Here is a 25,703-nt window from a genome sequence, read left to right as displayed (position 1 = left end):
TGCTAGTGCAGTCCAGTATGCAGGAGCACATTCCTGACTTAACTTTAAAATTCTTGTCCCCCCTCTCTTTTTTCTGCAGAGGTGTTAGATAGCCCAGTCCTCAGTGGGTACCAGTGCATGGGGTTTATCTATCCCAGGTGTAGAACTTTGACACAAGCTTCACAGAATTCAAAGGCAGTCCATTTTTCATGCTTGTGAAGATCCCTGTGAATGGTAGCCCTGTCCTCCAGCATATCAACGGATGCTTTTCCTCCATCATCGATTGTGTTAAATTGTATCGGCCCTTGTCAACCCTTCATAGATCGCACACATAACCCGGGCTCTGAATGGCTAACCACCAACCTTTGAGCTAATGGTCCAGCCACACACCTTGTAATCTAACTAGTTTGTATCTCTCCAGTTGGACTACAAGGACACTAGAGGATACTGTGTCAAAAGCCTTGCTAAAGTTGGAGTGGAGAACATCTGCACTCCCTACATCTGCAAAAGCAGGCATTTCCTCATAGAAGTCAGGTTGGAAAAGCAGGTTTTGCCCGTGGTAAAAGTATGCTGGCTGTTCTTAAGAACTTGTTCTTCCGTGTGCCTAGAAAGGGCTTCCACTGGAATTTGCTGTGTAATTTTTCCAGGCAAGGAAGTGAGATCGACTAGCTTGTAATCCCCCAGGTCCTCTCTTTTGATTTTTTGGGCGGGTTGGTTTTTTTTTGTTTGTTTGTTTTGGAAGTTGGCATAAAATTTGTCTTGCCCTACCCTGTGATTGGGGATCTACCAGTTGCAGTGACCTCTCAAAAAATGTGTGGTCTTGTTGTGTCATTGGCCTTCTCCTTCTGCATCTTTGGATACACGCTGTAGAGTTTGATGGATTTCTGTGTTGAGTTTACTTAAGTGGTCCCCAACTCAATTCTTCTCTACCATGGATAGTACCTATGTGCCCAGCAACAAAGGTAATGGGAGACAGATGTTGGAGGCCTGAGAGTAAAGATGGAGGCAAGAAAGGCATTGAGTACCTCAGCATTTTTCATGTCCATTAAAAGATTCCCCACCCTATTCAGCAACAGCCCCCTTGGTCTTTTTGATGAAGCTTCTCATGTTCCTCTTCACTTCCAGAACTGTAGGCTTATTTATTTTGCCTTATTCACTGCTGAAGTTAAGTATGTTTACAAAAAAAACCCAAACAAGGTGTTTTTTAGGGTTACAGTGTGTTTTGACTTGAGAATTAGGGATGCTGCAAGTATTTAAGGAAATGGATTTTGATTTGTTGGTTGCCACTATCAGAATAATTGAAACCAACCATAAACTTCAACTAAGAAAGTAATGAGATGGTAGCAACATCTGACTGATTTACCAGCAAATGCTATGTGGTAGCATAGTTCCAGGGTGGTTATGTCTCCAGACATTGCTATGAGTATGCAGTTTTTAGAATACTTTGAATATATTTCTTGTAGAACTTATGTTTCTTTCTGTCTGCAGAAATTAATTTCAGAACTTCAGAAATTGTTTTCTACAAAAAATGAGACCTACGTCTTAAAATTATGGCCTCTGTTTGTCAAGTTACTGGGAAAGGTAAGGAGAAAAGCAGCAGGTTTTACAATCATGAATCTTTAGGGAAGGGATTTTTTACAACATAAATATCCTGATTCTGAACATCTTTATCTTCAGACTCTGCATCGTAGTGGCAGTTTTATCAACTCATTGCTGCAACTGGAGGAACTTGGATTTCGTAGTGGCTCACCAGTGGTAAAGAAAATCGCCTTCATTGCATGGAAGAGTCTAATAGATAATTTTGCTTTAAATCCAGGTAGATTAAAAAAAATTGTTTTGACTACTGTCACTTTTATATAACTGGAAGAGAATATTCTGTCTAACGGTGGTCAATACTATGGTACATACCACTGGATATACACGTAGTATATCTGTGGTACATACACAGTGGTGTGTGTATATACACATAGTGGAATATACTCTGTGTGTATAAATGTAAGTAAAATTCAGGTGGTGTGGTTTAAGGAAAAGTGACAGTTTGATCAGTAGTTCTAAATTTTTCTGCTAGGAGAAATGAATAGAATAAAAATAACAAACCTTTGTTTTGTAATGCTTTAATTGATCCAAAGAGCAATGAGATAGAGAACAAAACATTCTGTAGATCTTACTTTGGACTGTGTGGATTAATTGGACAAGAGCAATGTTTCAGGATTCTGGAGGTTTTAAGAAAGTTGCATTAAAGGTATAAATGAGATCTGAACAAAGTCTTGGAAGTCTAGCCTGTGTCAAAACACACAATATTTATTTTTTACCTTGATTGTGCTTCTCTACTACTTTATCCTAAAGAGAAATCTAAATACGGACATTTCTTAGTTTATCTGAATTTAGCTTAAATTATCATTTTAATTTATCTGGTCATATGTTTTGATCATTGTTTCCCATAAATTAATTAACAAAGGATTTGATTCTATCAGAAGATAAAATCCACGGCGCAGTTCATTGTGCATGTTCCAGTATGTCTAGTAAGGATTGCATACTGTAAAAGCAGTCTCTGTTAGCAGTTTCTTATGAATTGCAGGTGGACGAGTTCTGATGCTGCTGAGCTGGCTCAAAGTTTGTTCTCTTCTTTGAACAGTTGCATAGGCTTGAGCAAACTTCTGTCCAGACATGCTATACTAGTTCTACTTCAGTGGTAAAGGATCATTTGCGGCCTCAGAATACTGTATTTGAGATCATTCATTCCCATCCAGTGGTAATGCAGAAATATGTTAAGCATTTGGTTTTTCTTTTACTGTGGCAGATAGGACTCTCTAGCATAGCAAGCAAGAGTGAATTTCCTTCTGTTTTTGTTGGCATTCAGTAGATTTCATTTCAGTCTTGGTATTGGAAAGAAATATTTGCTATCCAGGATTGTTCTGGAGAACAATTAGAGCAGTAAAATAGTCTGAAAGGTTGGTGCATGTACTGCATATTTTAGTGTTGTAAATTGGCCTTAATTGAATTTTAAGCTAAAATATATTGGAAAAAACAACGGTTTAAAAATTGTCCTTTTGCGTTGTTCTGTGATTTTTAACTATTTAATTTTGTTGCTTAAAAATATGCTTTTTTGGTCTTCAAGATATATTGTGCAGTGCAAAAAGGCTGAAATTGCTAATGCAGCCACTGAGCTCGATCCATGTGAGAACAGAGGCTTTGGCACTGACAAAACTGGAGGTCTGGTGGTATTTACTCATGAGGCTGGGACCTCAGCTGCCTGCAAACTTTGATCAGGTAACACAACTGAAAATAATCATAGCATAATCACTTAGCCTATGTTATGTGTGTGAAGCTAAGTCTCCTTGTTACTGTAACTTATTCTGTACCTGCTTTGTCCTTCTCTAGTTTATTATTAAAATAAAACTGTCGTAAGGAACAGAAATCTGACTTGTGTATTTGTGTGCTGTGCGTGAGGGTTATTTACAGCAGGAGCACTTGGGACTATATGTGCAATCTTTTTAAAGTTCCAAAAGATTTGAGGGCGTATCTGCATATCGTGAGCATCTCAGTGAAAATCTCCAGTAACTTTGGCATGTTACATAGGGGCTGCTTTGTCCTTTCACTGTGCAAGTGTATGCTTTGGAAAGTCTGCCATAGGAAAATGGCAGAATTTTTTTTCTTGATTTCTTTTCTGAAAGATCACAAAGTATTTAGAAAGATGCATAGAGAGAAAAATGATCCAGGTATTTTGTTACTACTCACATTACAACTGGAAGGAACATAATGTTTCTATTAGGCTTCTGAATTTGATTAAATTAAACTTTGGGACAGGAGTAAAGAAAAAATGTACCCTTTTAGATACGGTACAGTTGGATCATTGTAACATGAGTTTTTGTTTAATTTAGCCATTCCTAATTCACGTATCTATGCATATTTTATACAGCATCTTAAAAATACTGTTAGAAGTACCCAGAAACTCTGAAACCATGAACAACAGTACAGTCTATGTGATATTTGAAATGTATGGTTCTTTGTGGCTTATGGCTTGTATGTGTCATGCCTATTTTCACTGAGGTTTGATATCTTTGCAGGTTTGTGTACCATTAATCCAAAGTACTTTAAGTCTAGATTCTTCTGCTGCCTTGCCAGGAACTCCCTCACGTGTACCAGCCAACCCAAGTTTAGCCTTGGCAACCCCTGTACACAAATCAGGTATTGAAGTACAAGCCTGTTTCTAGCTCTATTCTAGATGCAGCAAGCAACCTATTTAACATGTTATGCTTTTTCATTTGTAATACATTGTTATTGGAAAAAGTAATTTTTCTGCATGTTCATTGGAGAGCTCAGAGGTAGTGATTTACAGTGGATAAAATTAGGCTGTTGTAGTCAGTATTTCAAGTTTACAAAAATGTGCTAATCAAATTGTGTTGAGGACCAGTTTTAATGTCCTGAATTGTGTTCTCTTTTGCACGGGAGCTTTGGTTTGAAACTTAATTTTTTATGTATTCATATATGTGCTTTTTATATATGCCGTTCTCATTTCTATAGTATTTTTAGTTTCTACCTGACTGGTAACCCAGTGATGATAATACACTGATAGTTTTGGTACTTTGAATACATGTGAAATTATACCTGAGCTTTACGTTTAAATGCCTGAGATAAGGAGCTGCCTCTTTTTTTTTTTTTCTTTTCTGTATGAAAAGCCTAGCATACACAGCTTGTGTAACTCTAGACTGCTGCAATTAGAATCCTCAGATAAGCTGTGGAAGTGTCTTAGAGGTGTAGCTCTTCCTTTGTTCCTTTTTTTTTTTTTAAATTTCAGCTTAGTTCTGCGAGATCGTAACTGAGGTTGGTCAAAATGCTTTGCACACGAGACCTGTTAAACTTGTGTTCAGTGTAAAAGTTTCTAATGGAAACTCTTTCATAGCAGTAGAGTTACTATATAAATAGTATATAGCATAGGATGTAGCTTGCTCCATAATCACAATTTCCATGGAGACTTCTGTTGCCAAAATAAAGTTTGGCATCTGAGACTTTTCAATCTTTGAAAGATACTTATACGTTCAAATTACAGGGTTATAAGTAAGATGTTAAACCCTACTTAATAGGAGTACATGCTAGATATCTGGCTGTTAGAGGTCCCTTTTAGCCAGTGCTATTCTATGATTTGTTCATGTTAACTTTGGGATTTTTGGCTGTTGGATCTTCCCTTTCACTTGATTGCAGGTGAAATGAGACAATGTAATTTTTCTCCCCTCATTTAGGTCCTTACCCATTTGCAAGTCCAGTCACACCAAGGATGAACTTGAATTCTAGTACAGCAGGAGTGGTCGTGATTCCGTCCATTCAGCTTTTGGGAATTGAAATGCTGCTTCACTTCTTGATGGGACCAGAAGTTTTAGATTTTGCTAAGCAAAACAAACTTGTACTTAGTTTAGGTATATGAGTTATATTTTTTTGAAGTACTTTTGCATAATCTGAAATTGCCAATTTTGTTGGATTTAAAGATGTCTGTCAGTATGAAATGCTTTAAACTTTTAAAATTGTTGTCATCTTTAATATTAGAAGTTGTTTTTATGTTAAATGCTCTAAGTATGTGTGTATACTTGATTATTTTTAAGGCTTACCTTACCAGTAGACTGTAAAATAACAGACTTACAGAACATGGTTTTTTTGTTTTCCTAGAGCCTCTCCAGTACCCACTGATCAGTAGCCCTTCTTTTTTTTGTAAGCATGCCAGCACGCTTACAAATGCTGTTCAGGATGGCTTTATTGCAATTGGAAAAGAAGTTCCTGGTAAGAATTTAATTCCTTTTCTGGAAAATAAAGTGTGTGGGGGAAACTGCAGGAAGAAATAACCACTTTCTGTAATATTCCAGTGTTGACATTAAATAGAACTGTTCTGATTTAGTTTGAAAGCTTATGTCAGTTTTACAGATATAAGTCAGACTTACATCAAAGTCTGTTGTTTAGCACAGTTTTTATATTTTAACTGTGATCTTGTTTGCAAACAATAAAAATGTTATGCTATCTTGTAGATTGTATGCTGAATGTTATATGGAAGGACATAAATGGATTTGTAAAAACAGCTATTGAATCAGGTAAAAAGTTTATCTTTTTAATTTGTCATTGCTGACCACTTAGGTTTTTTTGGCTTTTTGGTTTTGTTTGTGGGTTTTTTGGGTTTGGTTTTTTTTTTATGACTATAAGGAGGATTTGCTTCATTGCTTGTAAAATTTGGTTTTAGGCACCATCAATAGTTTTTTTTGAAGCAACAGCAGATATTTTTCACGATGCCTACATCTTTGCGTGACAAATACAAAATCATACTGATCTGATCCAGTGAGCCTTATTAGGGAAGGCAGAGCAGTGTATGACTGCAGGTGTATTGCATGTAGCAGAAAGCACTTCAACTGCTTTTCTTGTTGAAGAAATCTTTCAATTTCCAGAAAAATAACCCCAACCCAAGTCTTTGGTATTGAGAAATTGAGACATTCAGTGTGTTACTCAAACTAGTTTAAAGTCTTTGTTACGTGACTATGGCTACCTTTTCTAATTACTTTTTATTTCATAGTCTTTACAGATGCATGGAAGTTGTTTCCTATTTTTTAAAAAAGTGCTCATTACTCTGTAAAGGCTTTGAAAGTCCAGAATATTCTTAATAATGAAGTCTGTTATATTGAAAGATCTAACTGCAAAGCATAAGAGAAATGAAGTGTGTTGCTTGGATGAGTGCGAAGTCCAACAACTTTTTTTAGCATTTCAGTTAAGGTTGTTAATGATACAAAGGTGTTTCCATTTTACTAATAAAACTTAGGGTTGGGGTTTTTTTAAACTTTTCAGAGACCAAGCCTCTGCTCTGAAAAACAGTATATCTGAATCTAATAAGTATTTTGTATATGTTTATAAATATACATAGACAAAATTTTCTATCTTACAGTACACTATAATTAAGTTTTAAATGATGGTCAGAGTGACCACTCCTTTGTTCTGCTCTAAGTATAAATATGCTTTATTTCAGGAAATAAGAAAGAAAAGCAAGGGTCAGAAATACTGACTATGTTGCTCCAGGCCTTAAAAAACACTGTTAGATCAAATTCTCTCCCTGTGCAGAAAATACTGGTAAGTTGGGTGGATTTTTCTGTTTTTCAAAGGTAGTTTCTTTCTGATGGTCTGGATTGTGATTGGTGGCAGCCTTTTGCATCTAACTTACCAGAATAGCTTCTTTAAAAGAGGCGACTTTTTTGGTGTCAGCTATACGTTATGCAGTTCTCATCAGATGGCATAGTGTTGCTTAAGGGTTTCTTTCCTTAAGTAGTGTTTTTTAGATTTATCAGCAATGTTCACAGAATTGGGTACATGGTTCTCCTGCCAGAACCTTCTGCTTCAAAGGAAAGCTACTTTCACAGTGGATTTTTTTTCTTTTTACTAAGGGGAAGCAATTGTTACAATTTTTTGCTTTTATGTGTGGTGTTACTTAAAATATTTGAGCCCTGAGGAAAAAAATACTTACATATGTGTTCTTCTTTTTCCCTACTTAGTCCCTTATTGATATTACTGTTAAGGAATTGCCTCCAAAAGTGTTGGGATCACCAGCTTATCAGGTTGCTGATATGGATCTTTTAAATGTAAGTCTGACTTCATTCCAGAACTTTGCCTTTATGCTGAAATGCATTAGGATGTCCTGCTTGCACAAATGTACAGAGCACTTCATAAGTCATTAGAACCAGATCTTTCAGTAACCTGTTTTTATTCTGCGTTCGAGAATGCAGACTCTGTTTCCAGCCCTCACTTCTGATGAGTAATTTAACCATCGATAGCTAAAAAGGGATATCTTAAAATACTGTAATAATGAAGGGTTGTTTAGAGACTTCAAACTGGGTGATGATCAGCTCTTCTACATCCACCAGTAGATAGGGGGCAACTTGTTTATTTTGCAGCAGTGGAGACAGAGCTTTCTAGCTTATGAAAGTAGCTAAACTTTTACACTATTAGCCAGTACAATTTGTTTGGAGGCTTTTAAAAGCAGACAGGTGTCTGTGAGAGAAGACCTAAGCATAGCAGAGCAAGCGAATGCTTCAACTCAAGTGAGTAGTATAAAATTTTGTCCACGAGAATTGGTTTAAGAGCTCCACTCTCAAAATGTGTCCCAGCTTTTTATCCTGTGTGTTTTGTTTACATTTGGAGGCTTTTTCTGACTTGGGTACAAGGTTCAGAACTTTATTAAGGTGGTTGAAGCTTTAATTGGTGGGTATTAAATGCCTTTTGTAAACTCTTTAACATCAGCAAACCTGAAATACTCATGAAAGATTTTAACATAGGTTGTCCAAAGGACATCTTGCTGAAACCTTGAAATAAGCCAATCTCGGGTTGCTCCATCTTGTTCTGAGTTTCACAATATGCATTGATTGCATTACATACACCTACCTTATTGTGTTGTGTGTAATTTCAAGGCAATAATGACGAAGTACTATAATGCTTGCAGTCTTTTAAACAGAAGGGCTTTTTGCTTCAAGTATAGTGTAATTGGTATTTGCTGAAGCACCAGGATCTAGCAGAACCTTAGTTTTCCAACTTTGCCTCTCCTTTTTATTTTGAAGTGTTAGAATTGACAATTTTTGACAATTTCTAATAATTGCAAATTTCTAGCTTAGAGTTAAATACAGTATATAGATACACATGTGAGGCCACCATTTCGTTTCATCAATGTATATGTTGTTTTGACCTCTTAAATTTCTCTTACAAGGGAACACCAGCTCTGTTCTTAATTCAACTGCCTTTCCACGATAACCTCTTGGAATGCTGCATAACAGATGAGAGGTATGTAGTGGTGTTTGCTTATAACAAGCTTCCCATATTTTAAGACTTTATAAAAGTTTTTCTTAATGGGAGCTGAAAAAAGTATCTTACTTTCTTCCCTAGATTCTTTGTAATTCTAGAGACGCTCGTGGGTTATGTTTTGTCTGGGCCAACATCCCCACTGGCTTTCAGTGAATCTGTGATCTCCATTATTAAGAAGAGCGCAAAGCAAGTGGAAAATAAGGAGCATCTTTGGAGAATGTGGAGTGTGGTTGTTAACCCGCTAACCGGATGGATTAATCAGGTATAGGGGCTTTTTTGTTCTCTTCCCCATTCCTGCCTCCCAAGAAAAAACACGGGAAAACTTTGTGCTGATCTTTAATGTATTTTTAAGAATTGCATGTCTCGAAGTGATGGTAAAATTACATAAGCCTTGGTAGTATTTGTGAAACTGGAATGTGTTGCAGCATTTTTTTTAAGAAGTCCCTAACTGGAGTATGAACATTTGCAGTGAGGTAGGATGAAGGGCAGTAGTGGAGTAGTGATCCAAAGTGTGGTTTAAAGTGATTTCAGTCAGTAAGAATGATCATTCTTAAGTACAGCGTCCAGTATAGTGTTGGGAATGTTCTTTTCCCTTTTCAGGATTATAAACATGTTTATAGATGTACCTCAATCCTTCACTCCTCAGCATAGTCTTGCTGCTACAAAGGATGGAAGCGTGCCCTACAGGACCTCTTAACTTTTACATACTGAGAGGCTTGTTTGCTTTATGTGAAAATATAAGAAATACTGAATTGTGACATTTAGGATGTAATTGGAACAGTGTTTCTTACTAATGTTAGACTTGGTTGTAAGCCCTAATGAAGGCCATATAAATGTAATAGTCAAGAGGTTCTGCACATTACTTACTAGAAGTACATTGGCTGTGATGTAGGAGTTGTTGAACTAGACCCCCTATAGTCATTATACTTAAAAATCTTTAGAATTTATGAAGTTTTAGGTGCTTTAAGTAGGTTTCTGTCATCACTTACTGCAACTGAAATAGGTAAAAAACACATAAGACATTTTCTAACTGATTGTTTTTATTCTTGGAATTAAGGTATTTTGGAATTAAGAAACAGTGCTTTTTATCTCTCTAAATAGTAGGATCAGCTTGAGCTCTTGAAAGAACTGAGAATAGCTAATTTCAAAATGCTGCTGGCAATTTAGCTTGCACAGATTTTATGTCCAAAATATATGTATTCAGAACAGCCTTATTTGTCATCTAAATTTTGCAGCTTCCTTAACAAGAAAATTGTTGTTTCATTGCAGACTAATGAAGTAAATCAGGGTGATGCACTGGAACACAACTTCAATGCTGTTTATAGTGCATTGTTGCTACCAGTATCACATATCTTCCCCATTCAGGAATTTCCCCAGGTAACAGTGAATGCATAATGTTGATTAGAAAGAATGTGAGTTTTATCAAAACTAGAAAGTACTCTCTGATAATCTCGGAGTAGAGTTAGTTACCAATATGTATATACATTGGACCACTGCTCCAGAGTTGGAATTCTTGAATTACATAGGTTTTGACAGAAGAAGAAAACTTAAAGCAAGTTTTTATCTCTATGCACAAACATTGATATTTATAAACTTTTTCTTTCTGTTGTTAAAGCCAACTATGAAATCCTTGTTGCGCACTTGGTCAGACCTGTATAGAGCATTTGCTCGCTGTGCTGCTTTAGTTGCAACAGCAGAAGAAAACGTATGCTGTGAAGAACTTTGTGCCAAAATAATATCTGGGCTAGAAGGTGAAACTCCAGTAGTGAGTATAAACCAGTGATATTGAACTATATAAATACTTTAGAAGATACATTTTAAATTAGATATAAGAATGTATTGTAAACTCTAATGTAGTACTTTCTATAACTTAAAATGTTTTGGGTGAGACTTAGATAAAGCTGTAACAAAATTCTTTTTACTAACAGGAGTTGGAGTTAATCTAGAGATGGATTGAAAGAAGAGAGTATAAATAATTATAAAGCTCAAATATAAAATAGCAGTTAAGCAGTCTTTGGATTTGTCTTCTAACTATTTAAGTAATACTGGTTTAGTGAAGATGAATGGTAAATAGGATTTGTCCAGTTGAAATGTGTGTGCGTGTGTATATGTGTGTATATATATATATATATATAGATGAAGTAGCTTCAGGTTGAATTAACAAATACCACAAAAACAGGCGCTTTGATTAGGAAGGAGGATAGAGTAGCACTGTAGCATTCAGAGGGCGTAACTTGCTGTATTCCTGGTACCGTCAACATTGTAGACTAAAATGTAAAGACTTTACTTCAAAGTTTTATGCGAGAGAGGGTTTGAAAGAGGAAGTCTTTACATTATCTGTGTTGGCTGTTTGCAAGCCCACATCGTATGGGGAGATAAGAGTGTCTGTAGGTGTCAGTGAACATCAGCTTTGGAACATAAAATCCTTCACGCTTCAAAGTTGACTGTCTTGAAAAAAATACTGCGAAAGGAATAAATAAGAAAGAAAAATGGAATTTGAAAACATGGAATTTGGAGGATTACATCATTCTAACTTCCTTTGGATGCTGCTGTATCCTGATGATAAACTTCAGTTTTCAAAAACTAATGATGATTAAGCAAGCCAAACATAAACAATTTAGACCTTCAGTATGTAACTTTTATTGAAACTAAACTGGTTTTTTTGGCCCACAGTATCAATGTTCCTTTTAAAAGCGAGGGATTTTTTTTTCTCAGAATTATTTGCGATGAATTGGGTGGGGGGGAGCATGCGGAGAGGAGCTTGACCCATCTTTTTTATATGTACTAGAAATTGATTGTCCTTCCTGAATGTTAATGACAACCTTATTGTTATGCTTACAGTGGCTTTTCTGAAAATCGGGCTTTGTACCGTAACTGAACTTAAGCATACACTGACATTTGGTAACGTGTTTTGCTAGACAGCTAGTGCCTCGAACCTTAATACTTTTGATGCATCTTCTTAAATCTAACACCTTCTTACAGCTGCCTCTTATTGTTTTGCTTCTTTAGATTGTATATATGCTTATGCCTTACTTGTATAGACCAGGAAAACTTCAGTTTGTGTAAATGTGTGTATTTTAAAATGTAATCTTATCTGAGTCTTACCTGATAATGCAGACAAATTTCATTTCTTTTAAATTTAAAAGCTGTTTGTATTGCTGTCTTGAAAGGACAACGTGTGTTTTTTTCTGGCGCTGTTGCTTTTTTGGGCTTTGCTGGTAACTCCTGTTTCCTCCTCAGATGTTTTCAATGATGGATGGTCTCACCCATATCATATCAGTGATGGTTGACTGCATCAACTTTGCACCATATGGTACTAAATATCAGCCAAAAAACAGATGTAAGAAAATACTTGAATATTGGGGGTTTCTGTGTCTTTCTTCCAGAGTTGGTTGAAAATTAAGAGTTGTAGATGCAGAAGTGATGACTATAGGATATCAGTGGTCTGTGTATGCTGTATATACTATCTAAGCACTGAAGGGATTGATGGAAAAAATCATAAAAAGAACTAAAAATATCCAGTATGCATATTTGAGTATCAGATCTCTTCTATTGAGCAGTTGAGTAGTTACTGCATAGTGTGACAAAATACACCTGAAATTCATGTAAAAGTTGAGGCCACTTTACCTTTCAGTTCACTGTAGAACACTGCTGGTTTCTGAAATTGTGTTTGATACTTTTGGCTCTGATTTCATGTTTGCATGTGAAATCTGCTGCTTTTGCTTTGTTCAGCTGTAATCTGAAGCAGTAATGCTTCATTGTAATCCACAGTCTAATTAGATATCTAATACTTGCCTAAAACTGATGATGAACTGTTAACGTAACATTTGAAAGGCTACTGCATAAAACAGTTAAGACTAGGTTTAACAGAATACGAAACGTCATTGTACGTAAAAATGTTCTTTGTTCTGTTTTCTACTCCCATTTGCAACTATTAAAGCTGAAGAAAGGATAAGTTTTTAATAATTTCTCTGCCCCCTATGAATTTGTCAAAGTAGTAGGACATTGTGTTGGACTGCTGAAGGAATGAAATGCTTTGATTGGAGATGTTGATGAGGAAAAACACAATGGAAACTTCACTTGCAAATAAATAAACAAAGTAATACTTCCCCTTCCCTCCTCCTCACCTGTTCCAGAATTTGAATATCAGCTAGTACCTCTAGAGTGGTTGCTGTCCTTTTGCAAGTAGCCATTAAAGATAAAATTGAAAAGATTAAAATTAAAGGTAAAATTAAAAGCATAGTCATTTGTATGACCAACTGTAAATATGAGGAATAGGAATCGTATCTGTAAAAGTATGATAAAATTATGCACGAAAAATGTATGTCTTCTGTTAGGTCTAGTTTAAAACTATTTGTATGTCGATATAGTTTGGGAGTCAAAGTTCTGTTTCAGGTATAGACAAAAAGTTCAGGTGTGTTTTGTTGCAATGCATGTTGGTTAGGTAGGAAAAAGGATTAATTTTTTTTTTAATGTTAGCTCCACAGACACCTACAGATTGGTCTAAGAAGAAAAAGGAACCCCTTGGAAAGCTTGCCTCTCTCTTTAAACTCCTGGTGATGTTACTAAACTCTTTCCATGTGTTCAGTTCCAAAGAAATCTGTTCAGAAACATTGGTCTCTGTTGGTCCTTCAATTATTGCTATTCTTCACAACATCATCAGCCACGTTTCATTGCCTTCAGTGATTGGGACTATGTTTGCAATTTTTTCAAAGCCCCTGGCAGTGTTTTATGAAAAAACAAAGTGAGTATTTTAAGGATGGTTGGAAAACTGGATTCATTGTGTTGCTGCGTATTGGTGAAATTTTGTGTGGTCTCTAGCAAGCAGTGTGTTTAAGCATAGCTTGGGGTTTTTCAGAGCTTCGCCACTCACATGCTAAGAATTTTCAACATTCTGCCAAGCCTCTCACCTTTGAGAGCACCGTGTATTTTGCTAGATCCAGCCTGGCTGGTGGATGCTAGTTTTGTAGCACACCCCAAGACTGCAAAAAATGGGTCTGTAAGGTAGTCGCTGGGAACTCACTGTTTTCTACAATTGCTGCATAGAACCCGGGGCGCTGGGACTGCGCCTGGGGTGTACCTGAGCTGAGGTGGCTGCTCGGAACAGCCTGACCAGCACGTCCCAGGTGTGTTACTGTAGAGCCTGCGGCACAGTCCTGCCCTCCGCAGAGTTTCAGCGGGGTTCAGAAAATCGCCAACGTGAGTGGCAGTCTCTATGGTAATGCTTTTCTCTGGAAATAAAGCCAAACCTACCTCGTCGTACATGAACGGAAACCTGCACGACTTCTGAAAGCTTGGTATTTAAAAATCGTCTCTTCAGAGTGAATCTGTTGTCATCTCTGCAAGATGAAAGTGTTTGGTTTCCACCTGCTGTTTATTTTCACTGTAGTGAAGGTATTTGTTACCAGTAATTTGTTTTCTAGTGGGCAGGAACTGCATAACACTTTGTAGGAAATAGAGAAATCCTAATTAGTTGAAGTGCACTAAAATCCTGTAAGTTTTTAAGCAGAGGAAAGTACTGAAAAATACTTGTTTGTTGCTATGTGCTTTTTTTTAATATGGCTTTGCTCTTTTACTGGTTGTAGGCTTCTCTTCCCAGGACATGATGGAATTACTAGGGGCTTGGTGGGAGGGAGCTAGGAGAGGCTTGTGTCCGATTTCTTGATGATGCAAGAGATGTACGCTTTGCTCAGGATAAGGAAAAGAAATAGAGCACATCTTTGAGTGTTTTGGGAGGAGGGAGGACAGAATAGGATGCTGCCAGTCAGCCTGTAAATGTTTTTTTGAAGCTTTTACTGAAAATTGGAGCAGGACTGCTACCACTGATCTAAAACTCATCAGAAGTCCCTGTCTCAGAGGCAAGAATCCACTTGTTCCTGTGTAAGCTTGAGTTGAACGCCACCTCTCTCCATCTCCCATCTCATCTGCCTTTGTTTGAGCATTGTCTTAGAATTACTCATTAAAAGGGAGGAGTGAGTGTTGGATACAGATTTTTGAAGGAAGGCTTATGCAAGCAAATAAAAGGTTGGGAACCTCTTCAGGTTGGAGGTCACGGGCTTATAAAATGAGTTACTAAATGTTTCAGGATGGTGTACCTAGGGATTTATTTACATGAAATTGCTTAGTTAGGTGGTACTTCAGCTTTTTAAATGCAGATATTTTTATGGGGCCTGGGAAATCTGTTTGGGGAGAGGGTTAAGAGCAACACAAAGAAGGCAGTTAAAAGTTACTTCATAAGAAAGCTTTGAATTTTAATTTTGTACTAATTACTACTGATCCTTCCATTCATTTCTCTTAAAGGTAGCATATAATTATGTGTAAATATCGGTGGGCATTAAAGGATAAGCTTGCTTGAACTGTTTACACCAGGAAGTTTTTTAATCGCCCAAAGGGAGGCTTGTTTCACAACATTATTTCATCAAGTTGTATGCTAAAACTAGTGTGCAGTGCTTAAGTGCATTATGCATTTAATTCTTATGCTTGGGATAAATGAGACAGCAAAACATAACTTTTTTGTTTGTTTTGGCAGGCTTGCTGATGTATCTAAAGTATACAGTAATCTCAACAACAAGGTAAAGGTGCTAGAGAAATAGCTGGGGTTTGGGAAAATGTGGGATACTGGAGTTTTGCCATTCATCCTCTATTCTAAAAAAAAAAAAAAAAAATATAATGAAGGTAGAGATTTAATTTTTAAATTATTTATTTTTTACTAAAATGGTAGCTGAGGGGAGGACCACTAAGCTTAACTATTAGACTTTTCATGTGGTGTGGCATTTAAATTTGCTTATTCAGTTTATATATAAACTATGTTCATTCATAATGTTTTAAACTTTTAAATAGTGAATATGTGCGATATTTGAATTAAAGAAGAAGAAATTGTTTCTTCTCTCCCTCAGCTTGAAAAGCTACTGGCCGAGATTATCCTGTGTTTACAGTCTCACTGCACTGGCTCTTACGACAGTGAACTGCTAGAGCAGCTTTCTCCGTTGCTCTGTGTAATATTTCAGCATAAGAGCAAACAGATCCGCAACCAGAGTGCCCACTTCTGGAATGCAACATTTGCCAAGACTACGTCATTAACGTACCCTGAAGATTTAAAGTAAGAGACTTCTTTTTTTTTAATAATATTTATATATTTTTAGATCAAGAGATCTCAGGTTATGTACAAATGAATTGGTATTGTTCTGGTTGCCATTTAGAATCTGCTTTTTGTGCAAGCTGGGACATTTGCTGGTCTTTTTGTGTACCTTCCCCTCACCTCCCCGCACCCATCAGTTTAAAGTTCTTTTTTTGGTTGGTTGGTTTTGGGTTTTGTTTTTTGTTGAGCAGATCTGTGTTAAGTGAAGCCAAAAAGAAAATTCCACTCTTGCTGCCTGGGTTTGAAAGCATCGAGATAGCCGAAGAATACAGTGGCCCATTCTCTGATGCGGTAAATATTCTGTTGACCCCCAATGGGTACTTAATTGTGTAGAACTTTAAGGGAGTTGCTCAGAACGTAGTGGCAAGGTCCCTTTTGATTTTTTTTTTTTAATTGTGATTGGCCTGCACTTGCTTCGTGTTTGGAATTATAAACTTATGCTGAGTAAGCACTGTCAAAAGACTGAGCTGGTTCTTGACATTTTATGTGTCTTAAGTTTTCAGTTCCGGTAGCTTGTTTGAAATAATTAATTTTTTATGTTGTGCTCTGCGTAATTCAGAGGAAAATGGGAGTGTGGGACAACTTAGTTGTAGAAATTAATATATCTCAGGATGGGCTTGTGAGCTTGGAGTTTCTTCATGCAATGCGTTCTGTGTATTTTTATTTGAATAGATGGAAAATTCACAGTTAGATGCAAAGATAAGTGGAATGGAAGTGAAGTTGGGTCAAAAACGGGACTCTATGTTGGCACGGACGAGTGAACTAAAAAATGAAGTAAAAGACAAGTCCAGTAATGTGCAAGTAACATCTGCAAAGGTAAGGTGTTTAGAGAGAGGTGTGATGGAATCAAATCCATTATATTCTGCAGCAGAACATCTAGTATGCTGCTGTAAACTCTCAGTGAAAATTAACATATTTTATGATGCTGAAATAGTTTCCTTTCAAATGTACACCATATAGCTCACCTCAATTAAATTTTCTTGTTAAGATTCTCTGATAAGCTTACAGATCGCTGAGTTTTAAGGAGGGATCATGGAAGGCTCCTTGATGGATGGGAGGAGTGGCAACCAGATGCAAAATGCACACCTCGGTTTGGTTGCCGGTTGTGACAACTTCAGGTGTTGAGGTGGATCTCGGTTTTGGGAGATCTGTGCTGCCTGCTCCGAATCTGTCACTTGCATGGGGGAGAGAAGGATGTTGTATCTTAAGGAATCGCTGGTTTAGTAAGCAACAGTAAATAATAATCCTCATGAGTATTGAGGTACCGTCACCTCTTACAGGCTTTGAACTCCAAGGTGGTAAAGGAAGAGCAGAAGCTTGCTTAATGGCCTGGGGGATGGGCTGCAGAACCTCTCCTAGGTGGTAGTGCTGGGGGGGGGATAACACTTGAGAAGAAACTCGGCACTTACTGAGGGATTTGTGCCAATGAATATGCTGAAAGAACTGTGGTTGCTTGAGAACTGTTCCATTGAGGATGGCTGTACCTGAACTGTAAAAACACTTTAAATTCCTCTATTTTGTCTACAATCCTCTCCCCCCCTTTTTTTTCTTTCTGTAGTTGAAACTAGAATTTTCATCGTCGAAGACTAAAAGTGAGATACTTTTGGAAGAGGAGAAATCTGTTGATTTTGTGTTTATTCCTCCAGAAACAAAACCAAGAATATTGACGGAACACCAAAAGGAAGTGCTTAGATCAAAGAGGTCTGTAATTCATTCTGTTTTAAACTTGATGTGAAATGTCATTACAGTGAGTATGTCACATTGACATAACTTCAATTCCTGTATCTCAGACTACTATAGGTAATTAATTAAGTCTTACTTTTCCATACAAGTTATAAAGTTTACAGCTAACAGAGTTCCTTGCTTTACTGTTTTAAAGTAACCAAATTATTCTTTGATCTGCATGTCGTATTTTGATTAAACACACTCTCTGTTACCTCTTTGGAGTTTGGTAGTTTGCAATTTACATTTTTACTTCATGACTCTCACTTGCAATGTGAAATGGAAAATGTAATTTTTCTTAAATCATTGAAATGAACGGGATTTTTTTACCTGATCTGAAGGAAAAACTTCCAAATTTGAAGAGAAGTCTTATGTCATCAGCCTATCAGAAATTAGGATATTCCCAAGACTCCTCTGACTTACAAGAGAATCTTTAGAATTACCCTCTTCCTAATGTGAGAAAATAATACTAGAGTATTTTCTGTACTCGGGAAACAGAAGCGCAGTGTAAGCAAAATTTGGGTACAGTAGCGCTTGACAGGAACTCAGCTGGATTATACGGTTAGTATGTGTTGAGGAATTCTTTGTGGAATGGGATCCCAATCACAGCTTTTCTTCCCTCAAAGCATGTTAGAAACAAAAAAAGATTTAACGCAGCTGAAAATAGTGGCTTTGAAATAAGGAGCTAAATCATGATCTGCACTCGCTTTGCAGTTTGCTCTGCCAGTTGGAGGGTGAGGCAGCTGGCTGCAATATTGTCTTTTCTGCCCAGAACAGGGAGTAAAGCCTGCGGTCACACAATCTCCTGATACTTAATAGATGCTGCCCTGCGTTTTGTGCAGCAGACCCTGCTTGGGTGCGTGTTGCGGGTTGAGTGGTCTTGAGAGTTTGGAGATTCAGTCCACTTCATATAAGTATCCGCTCTCTTGCGATTAATGCATTACAGTACCTTTTCTTTCTTTTATTTTTTAAAAAGAGTCTGATTTACTACTTCTGGTTCTGTTTCAGAGTTGGTATTCCTGCTATGTACAACAGTTTGGACACATCGCAAGATACCACCTTATTTTCTCAGTATACTCAGAGCCAGGAAGATTCTTTGTAAGTAAAGGTGGCCAGTATAGACATTAAAGGTGCCCCCCTTTTCTGCTACACTTCTAATTTAAGTAACTTCTATTTTAGGGAAAAATCGTCTTTAGAAAATGCCAAAGATGATACTAAAACCAAGCCTCAGGTAATTTCTCATTGTCTAATGGTAATTAAGATAGCAGAATTATACCTGTTCCAGTGATGTCTTCATATGGTTACTGGGGTGCTGTTTTAAGACTGGTTTCGTTGACTAGCTTTATGTTAGGAATCGTAACACTGTTGACGTCTCTTCCATAACACTTCCCCCTCGCCCCCACCAGATGCATTTGGTATGCATCACACTTTTCTGGAACTATTTTTACTTTTAAAAGTGAAAGTGACTTTTCTTTTAAAAAAGTTGATTTCTATATTACTCTAGTGGGCCATGCTTGTAAACAGCTTAGCTATGTTTCCACGTTCTGAGCTGCTTTTGGATTAAGCTGTAAGGGCTTGAGGGGGATTAAACAGTAGATTTTTTTGGTGGGGGATGTAAATCCTAAATATTGAACTATTCACTTTTAGAGAGGAGTTGGCTAAACAGTTAGCCTGAGCAACTGTAGTGCTGAACAGACAGTAGGTAAAACACAGCAGTTTTCTTAAAAACTGTTTTAGTTGTAGGTTTGTTAACCTCTTGCAAAACTTAAATAAAATGTTTTTGCAGTTCTTTGTGTTTTGAGATCAAATAGCTGTAAAAAAAAAAAAATCTTTTGTACCTACCAAAGTATGGATAATAAAATAATTTCAAGGAAGGGTGGTTTGAAAAACCTTGTTGCGCGTGTTGTTTTCTATTGCACTGGAGCTGTTCTTTTACGTTATATTCATAGCAAAACTACAACACTTTGCTGTTTGTATTTTTGGGACAGGAAGAAAACGCCAAGAGTGAAGGATGCACCAGCAAATCAGATAATCCTCTTGAGAATGCTGCCTGTGTGAAAAAGTCATCTGTTACTCTCACAAAGGGGAGCTCAACTTCAAACGGCGAGGGAGAGTCACAAAGGGATGCAACTGAAATGATTCTGGAGGAGCCATCACTTGGAGAGGGATTAGAAAAAAGTACTGCAGAAACAGCTTCAAAGGAGCCCTTAGCAGGGAATGAAAACACTTCAAATGTCAGCAGCAGTTCAGCTTCAAGTGACGTAATTTCTGGAACACCACAGCCGGCAAGCCGGCGGCAGTCTTTTATTACTTTGGAGAAATTTGATAGTTCAGAGAACAGACCCTTCAGCCTTTCAGCATTAAACGGTTTATCAGAGCTGTCTGGAAGTGCTTCTGTGGCAGGTAAACAGGAAAATACAAATGTGTGTAAGAATAGTGCTAAACCAGAAAAATCTGGAGAAGAAAATAAAAAGCCTTCAAAATCTCAGTCAGAAGAAATACTTACTGCAATACGAAGGCTAACTCGCAGGCAGAGTAAAATGGAGCACCAAGGAAATAAGCAGTCCAAATTCTTAACTAGGTCAGAACAAGAGAAAAGCGCACAAGAGTCTCTTTCTTCCAGCAGTATGGAAAATAGTCCTGAACTATCTTCTGCAATAGAAAGCATGGAACATATTCTCCTTGCTCAGTCCCAAGCTCTCCATTCAACAGAAATAGAAATTAAAAAAGTTGAAGATACGATAGCAGAAATAGAAAAGGTCCAGGTGTTAGATACAGATTCTAAAGAAAATACACCCCCAGAGACTACCGTGTCATCTGACCAGGTAACAGGCGACGATAGTCAGGTTCCACATGTGTCTCCTAATCAGAAAATACTAAGACGTTCTTCAAGACGACGGTCAGAAACTGTAGAAAGTCCAGCAGGTAACCACGATAAGGAAGATGGCCACCAAAAGAGAGACAGACATAAAGATGACGAAAAATCTTGGCAAAAGAAGGTGCCGCAGAGTAAAGATGACGTATTCCAAAAGCAGAAAGCAGTTTCTGGGAAATCTATAGAAAATGCAAATAAAAAAGAAAGCAACCTACCTGAGAGAACTACTGCAGAGGACTTGAGCTCAAAGGAGTCTCCTGCTTCAAGGGGCCTTGATGAGGAATTGAACAAAAGTGCTAGGAGGTCAGGAGATAACTTGAAGACTGACACGGAAGGTCAAGACTGTAGCTCAAGTGCAGTAGGTCAGAAGAAGACTGATCGCCCACGATACCACACAAGAAGAGCTTCACAAGGGTTGCTTTCCAGCATAGAAAATTCAGAGGCTGATGGCTCTGAGACCAAGGAAGAAAGCACAAGAAGGAAAAAATCTGCAAAAGTGAAAAATAGGAATGATTCTTCTGAAGGTAAATGGAAGGAGCTACAGCCAGGAAGCCGTAGCCAGGAGGTGTCTTCCCAAGGAAATGAAACTAAGAATCTGTTGGACACAGGTAAAGGTGAACTAAGCTGTGAAGTCAGCGCAGATGCTGCGTTGACATCTGAACCGTGTGACCTGAAAAACCAAGTAACTCCTACAGATGCTAGCAAAGCTGCGGGATTGGCCAGCTCAAAGAGTTCACCTGATGCACAGAACGCAAGTGTGGAACAAAACAAGAGCAACACAGTGATGGAATCGTTCACCAACCCATGTGAATCTGATCAGGATTTGAAAGTAGCAGAGAAAAATAAACACGTTGATAAGCAAACAAACACAGAAGACTGTTGCTCAACTGTTCTGCCTGAATATGTACCAAGAACAAATGCTTCAGGTGGTGATCTTTCCTCTTTGCAAACACCTGAGTGTCAGCACAAAAGAAGCAAAAGGCTGAAAAGACTAAGGAACTGTGATTGCTGTTTTAAAAAGTCAAAGCAGCAAGTAATGTCATTCACTGAATCAAAAAATAAGAACACTCATGAACTGAATGAGCCCCAAACCACTCTGGTTCAGGCACCTGTGAATACATCAGAGGTGTCTGGTAATTCAACTTTTGATGAGAGCTTGTCTATGGCACCTTGTGCAATGAGCACTCCGTTGCATCCTCCTAAGGAATCCACTGCATTTCACTTGAGAAGAGAGAGAACATCTGAAGATAATCTGGAAGGAAATAGTGTCGTCGTGGAGGAGGAGCTAGAGAATCCAGAGCATACAGGAGGTGAAGTGAGTGACTCCGTAGTGGAAATGAAAGAACCTGCAGATCAGAGTGACCGAACTGAACAGTGTCTGCCTGAGTATGGTGCAGATGAGCTTACTGACAGCTGTCTGGCTGCAGGGAATCAATGTGAAGAACCAGCAGCTGCAGAAAATGTAGACTTAAATCAGAATGGACAACTAGAGGAGATACCCGAGGCACCGATTGTTGTTAGCAAATCTGAGGGAAAACAGATGAATGAGCTAGAAAGCCATCAGGATGATAAAGAAGCAGCTGAGAATACTGTAGGAGAAACTTGCATTATTCAAGATAAAGAGATGAAGGAGGAATTGGTGGAAACTGAAATTACAGTGCCTGAAAATGTGGCCTTAGACAAAGCAGCAGCAGCAGTAGAAAACAGTGTGGATTCACCTCAAAAGCTGCAAGATCACGATTCTTTAGTGTTACTTAATGAAAGCCCTAACAGTATGCAGGCACGCTGCATATGGTCTCCTTCTGCTTCTCCATCCACTAGTATTTTAAAGAGAGGTGTAAAAAGAAATCAAGAGGATGATTACCTGTCACCTGCTAATAAGGTATTGCGATGTGATTCATTCTGTGATACTCACAAGTCATTCAGTGCGTAACTGGTATATGTGACAGTGTCTGTAGTGTAACAAGTTCCAGATATGTTGAATTATTGACTATTTTCTTAATTGTAAGTGATCTTAGGCTGAAGCTGATGCGTTACAGATTTCTTTTTGTAAGGTACAAGCACCAACGGGCTTGTATGTTACAAAACGTTGTGCATGGGGGCTCCGGGTGGGGAGTTTTATTTTCCAAAAAGAGTGCCAAAGTCTGATCTGCTTCCTGGGTTGCAGTGCAACAAATGGTACTTCAAAACCACTGTATGCATAGTCGGGGTCTTACTACTGGATTTTGAGCAGCTTTTGATGAAATGCACTTAATGTTTCCGTCAGTAATAAGGAAGCCACAGTTTCTGTCCTTGTGTGAAACATCATCTGTGTCATTCGAGAACTTTAATGACTTTATTTCAAACTGAGCTATTTTGTCTCCTCAGACTGACTTCACCAGTGTCTGGTGGTTTGAGGTCATACTATAAAAACTACTTCTCTCTACGAACAGATTCGTCGAGTCTCGTTTGCAAATCCAATTTATCAGGAAGGCCTGGCAGATGACATAGATAGGAGAAGTCCTGTTATTAGATCCCATTCTTCTTCGCCATCTTCCCGAAGTCTTAAAATTTTATCTAATATTCAGGCTAAGGTAAATTCTGTTACATATATTCCGTATGTCATGAGTACTCGCATTTCTGGTTTATCATAGGTAACATTGCTTTAGTGTATGTTTATAGTTGCTTGCAAAAACAATTGTAAGAACAGAGAATCAGGAAGTGTAAGAAATAGTTGTAACTGGTTTAGCCAGACTCATTCTGTTACTCTCTGGAGACAAATGCACTTCTGAGATCTAGGTAGCTAGAATCTTACAATTAACTGAATTCCTGCGATCCTGAGAGATATTTTTTCCTCTTTTTCTATCCAGCATATTACCACTCCAACCAAAGGATTTCTGTCCCCAGGATCTCGTAACCCTAAATTTAAGAGCTCAAAGAAGTGTTTAGTAAGAAGTGCTTTGGTTCATGTATCTCTTCTATTTTTTTCCTGTATTCAGTTGTGTGATAGTTAATTTAATAATTTTTCTGTATTATTCAAGATTACGGAAATGGCTAAGGAATCGCTGCCTTGCCCCACAGAATGCGTGTATCCTGCCTTAGTAGGCTGCAAGGCACCAGTTGATGTAATTTTACCTCAGATTACATCGAACATATGGTAAGTGGATTGTTGCTTTTGAAGGTTACATTTTAGTAGAAATGGAATTCTTACTGAACCTACAAAACCAAATTTTCTGATGCAAAATGTGATGACTTGGAGACATCTTTTTGCCAAATATTTTTAAAAGGGGGGAGGGAGGTTGGTTTGAAGGAGAGACAAGTATTTTGGAATTAATCAATTCGTCTTTTTTGTAAGACTGAAAACCTTGCACCCAGGAACACAGGGAACTTTTCACACAGCAGAGCAGACTGATCGTAATGATCTGTGGTGAAGCAGTTGGAGCTTTCGGTGTATTGAAGGCAAAGTGGAATTTAAAAAAAAAAAAAAATCATTTCAAATGTACAGAGGCCCAGTTGCTCAGCTAGCGTGGTTTCTGATCTGAGTTTTGGTAACTCGTCACAACAAACTGTAGATGTGCAGTGAGAACTGCTCGGAATGGCCTTTTTTGGTGTACTCGGCTCGTCCTTCCACTCCTATTACACGGGAGTGGGCTTTAGAACGCCATTCTCTGCTGGCTATAGGATAAACTGCAAAAAGGTGTGCAAAAGGAATTGGCATTCATGTAAGATTTCTTTCTGCTCTGCCATGCCAGGCAGAAAGGACATGAATTCTAGCAGAATAAACCATTTTTCTTTCTCCCCTGCTTCAGCGCCAGAGGCTTGGGGCAGCTCATTCGAGCAAAGAACATTAAGACAGTGGGTGATCTGAGTACTTTGACAGCATCAGAGATCAAAACTCTTCCCATCCGCTCTCCGAAAGTTTCCAATGTTAAAAAAGCTCTTAAAGGATATCATGAACAACAGGTAAAGTTTCATTTTAGTGCCCAAAAAGCCAATATCAGCCTAATGAACTGCTAACATCCATCATGAGGAATAATGTTGTTTTTTCCCCCATTAGAAATAGCACTTTAAAATGTAATCTCCACCTGTCAAAGTAACGTGGGAATTCCAGGTACAGATGACTTGGTTACAATATTATTAACGGGAATAATGGTTGTATTTATTATGAGGTCAAAACATGTCCCACCCACCATGTAATTTTTTTTTTCCCTCTGAAAAAGCATCTCTTGTTCTCTCCAAAACAACCTTCAGGTAAAATCTCGAGGATTTGAGGAAATAACAGTGCTCGAAGATGTAGAAAAGCCCATAAATAATGGCGAGGATAAACCTCTTTCTGTAGATGAAGAAAAACTTGCAGCAGGTACCTATTACTGGCTTTTTGCTTAGGATTTGGCTGTTCCTGCTGTATTGCTGTTTTCGTTCTCTCCTACTGGGAACACTTGGTTTTGTTTTGGGGTGGCTTTTTTGTGAGAGAGAATGTTAACTGCTAATATTAGCACATTAAGCAGGTGTTTGAGTTAGCCACTTTTAAAAAGCCATTGCTACAGGGCTTCATAAACTTGTTACCTATTTTGTGGGAAAGATGCTTTCTTTGCAAAAATGAGCTTGCATAAGCACGCAAAGAACAAGTTAGGCAGGGCTCTAAGTACTTCATTTTCTGATTCTCAACCGGGTTTGTCTCCTGAGCTGTCTAATACCGTAGTGACTGCTGTGGTTCTGGGTACATGCAGAAAGAAGCAAGATGAAGCAGAGATAGATAAGCGGTGCCTCATCCAGAGGGGGTGGGACAGGACGGGGACGATTACCTGGAAACTCATTTTGGATTTGGGTGCCTAGATTTTGATTTGAATTTTCCTGTGCGTTTTTGGAGTTTGGCCTGATGGCTGAAACAGAGGAATCTCTGTTTGCTCTTCCTACAAGATAATTGAAGCATTTGGTTAACTGGAGAACAAAGAAGTCAGAAGTGACTTCTCAGCTGTCCAGTTTAAAAGTTGGACTTTGGGATAAGAGGTCTCGAAGGACGCTGGCAGTATCTGAATACGATAGAATACTTTCATTTCTGCCCTTAGGTTTATTGTACAAGCATGATAAAGAAAGTCACCATAAAGAAGGGTAGCATGGCGCTCTGAGGAGTGCCTTTGTCAGCAGCTCCATGCTGTGTGGAACAAATGCTTTGTATACTGCTTGAATATG

The 25,703-nt window shown here is 38.0% G+C and overlaps 1 protein-coding gene across 1 annotated transcript in view; it reads left to right on the top strand.

The window, feature by feature from the left end:
• Positions 1-25,703, top strand: part of RIF1 (replication timing regulatory factor 1) — a gene marked incomplete at its 5' end in the record, with an annotated part of 36,741 nt that overhangs the window by 10,195 nt on the left and 843 nt on the right. Inside the window, 28 exons of the mRNA XM_082001764.1 lie at positions 1,468-1,560; positions 1,657-1,795; positions 3,098-3,249; positions 4,047-4,167; positions 5,220-5,393; positions 5,641-5,751; positions 5,994-6,056; positions 6,977-7,077; positions 7,497-7,583; positions 8,702-8,775; positions 8,878-9,058; positions 10,066-10,173; positions 10,412-10,561; positions 12,037-12,136; positions 13,276-13,540; positions 15,326-15,368; positions 15,693-15,895; positions 16,126-16,225; positions 16,607-16,750; positions 17,493-17,635; positions 18,665-18,754; positions 18,836-18,887; positions 19,645-22,413; positions 22,964-23,104; positions 23,381-23,458; positions 23,552-23,667; positions 24,320-24,473; positions 24,762-24,870. Coding sequence (XP_081857890.1) covers positions 1,468-1,560; positions 1,657-1,795; positions 3,098-3,249; positions 4,047-4,167; positions 5,220-5,393; positions 5,641-5,751; positions 5,994-6,056; positions 6,977-7,077; positions 7,497-7,583; positions 8,702-8,775; positions 8,878-9,058; positions 10,066-10,173; positions 10,412-10,561; positions 12,037-12,136; positions 13,276-13,540; positions 15,326-15,368; positions 15,693-15,895; positions 16,126-16,225; positions 16,607-16,750; positions 17,493-17,635; positions 18,665-18,754; positions 18,836-18,887; positions 19,645-22,413; positions 22,964-23,104; positions 23,381-23,458; positions 23,552-23,667; positions 24,320-24,473; positions 24,762-24,870 — 6,061 coding nt within the window. The remainder of the gene's footprint in view (positions 1-1,467; positions 1,561-1,656; positions 1,796-3,097; positions 3,250-4,046; positions 4,168-5,219; positions 5,394-5,640; positions 5,752-5,993; positions 6,057-6,976; positions 7,078-7,496; positions 7,584-8,701; positions 8,776-8,877; positions 9,059-10,065; positions 10,174-10,411; positions 10,562-12,036; positions 12,137-13,275; positions 13,541-15,325; positions 15,369-15,692; positions 15,896-16,125; positions 16,226-16,606; positions 16,751-17,492; positions 17,636-18,664; positions 18,755-18,835; positions 18,888-19,644; positions 22,414-22,963; positions 23,105-23,380; positions 23,459-23,551; positions 23,668-24,319; positions 24,474-24,761; positions 24,871-25,703) is intronic.

Source organism: Phaethon aethereus (assembly GCF_964289735.1).
Source record: "Phaethon aethereus genome assembly, chromosome: 6".
Classification (NCBI taxonomy): domain Eukaryota; kingdom Metazoa; phylum Chordata; class Aves; order Phaethontiformes; family Phaethontidae; genus Phaethon; species Phaethon aethereus.
Note: the sequence above shows the minus strand (reverse complement) of the source record. Positions and strands in the feature narration are given on the sequence as shown.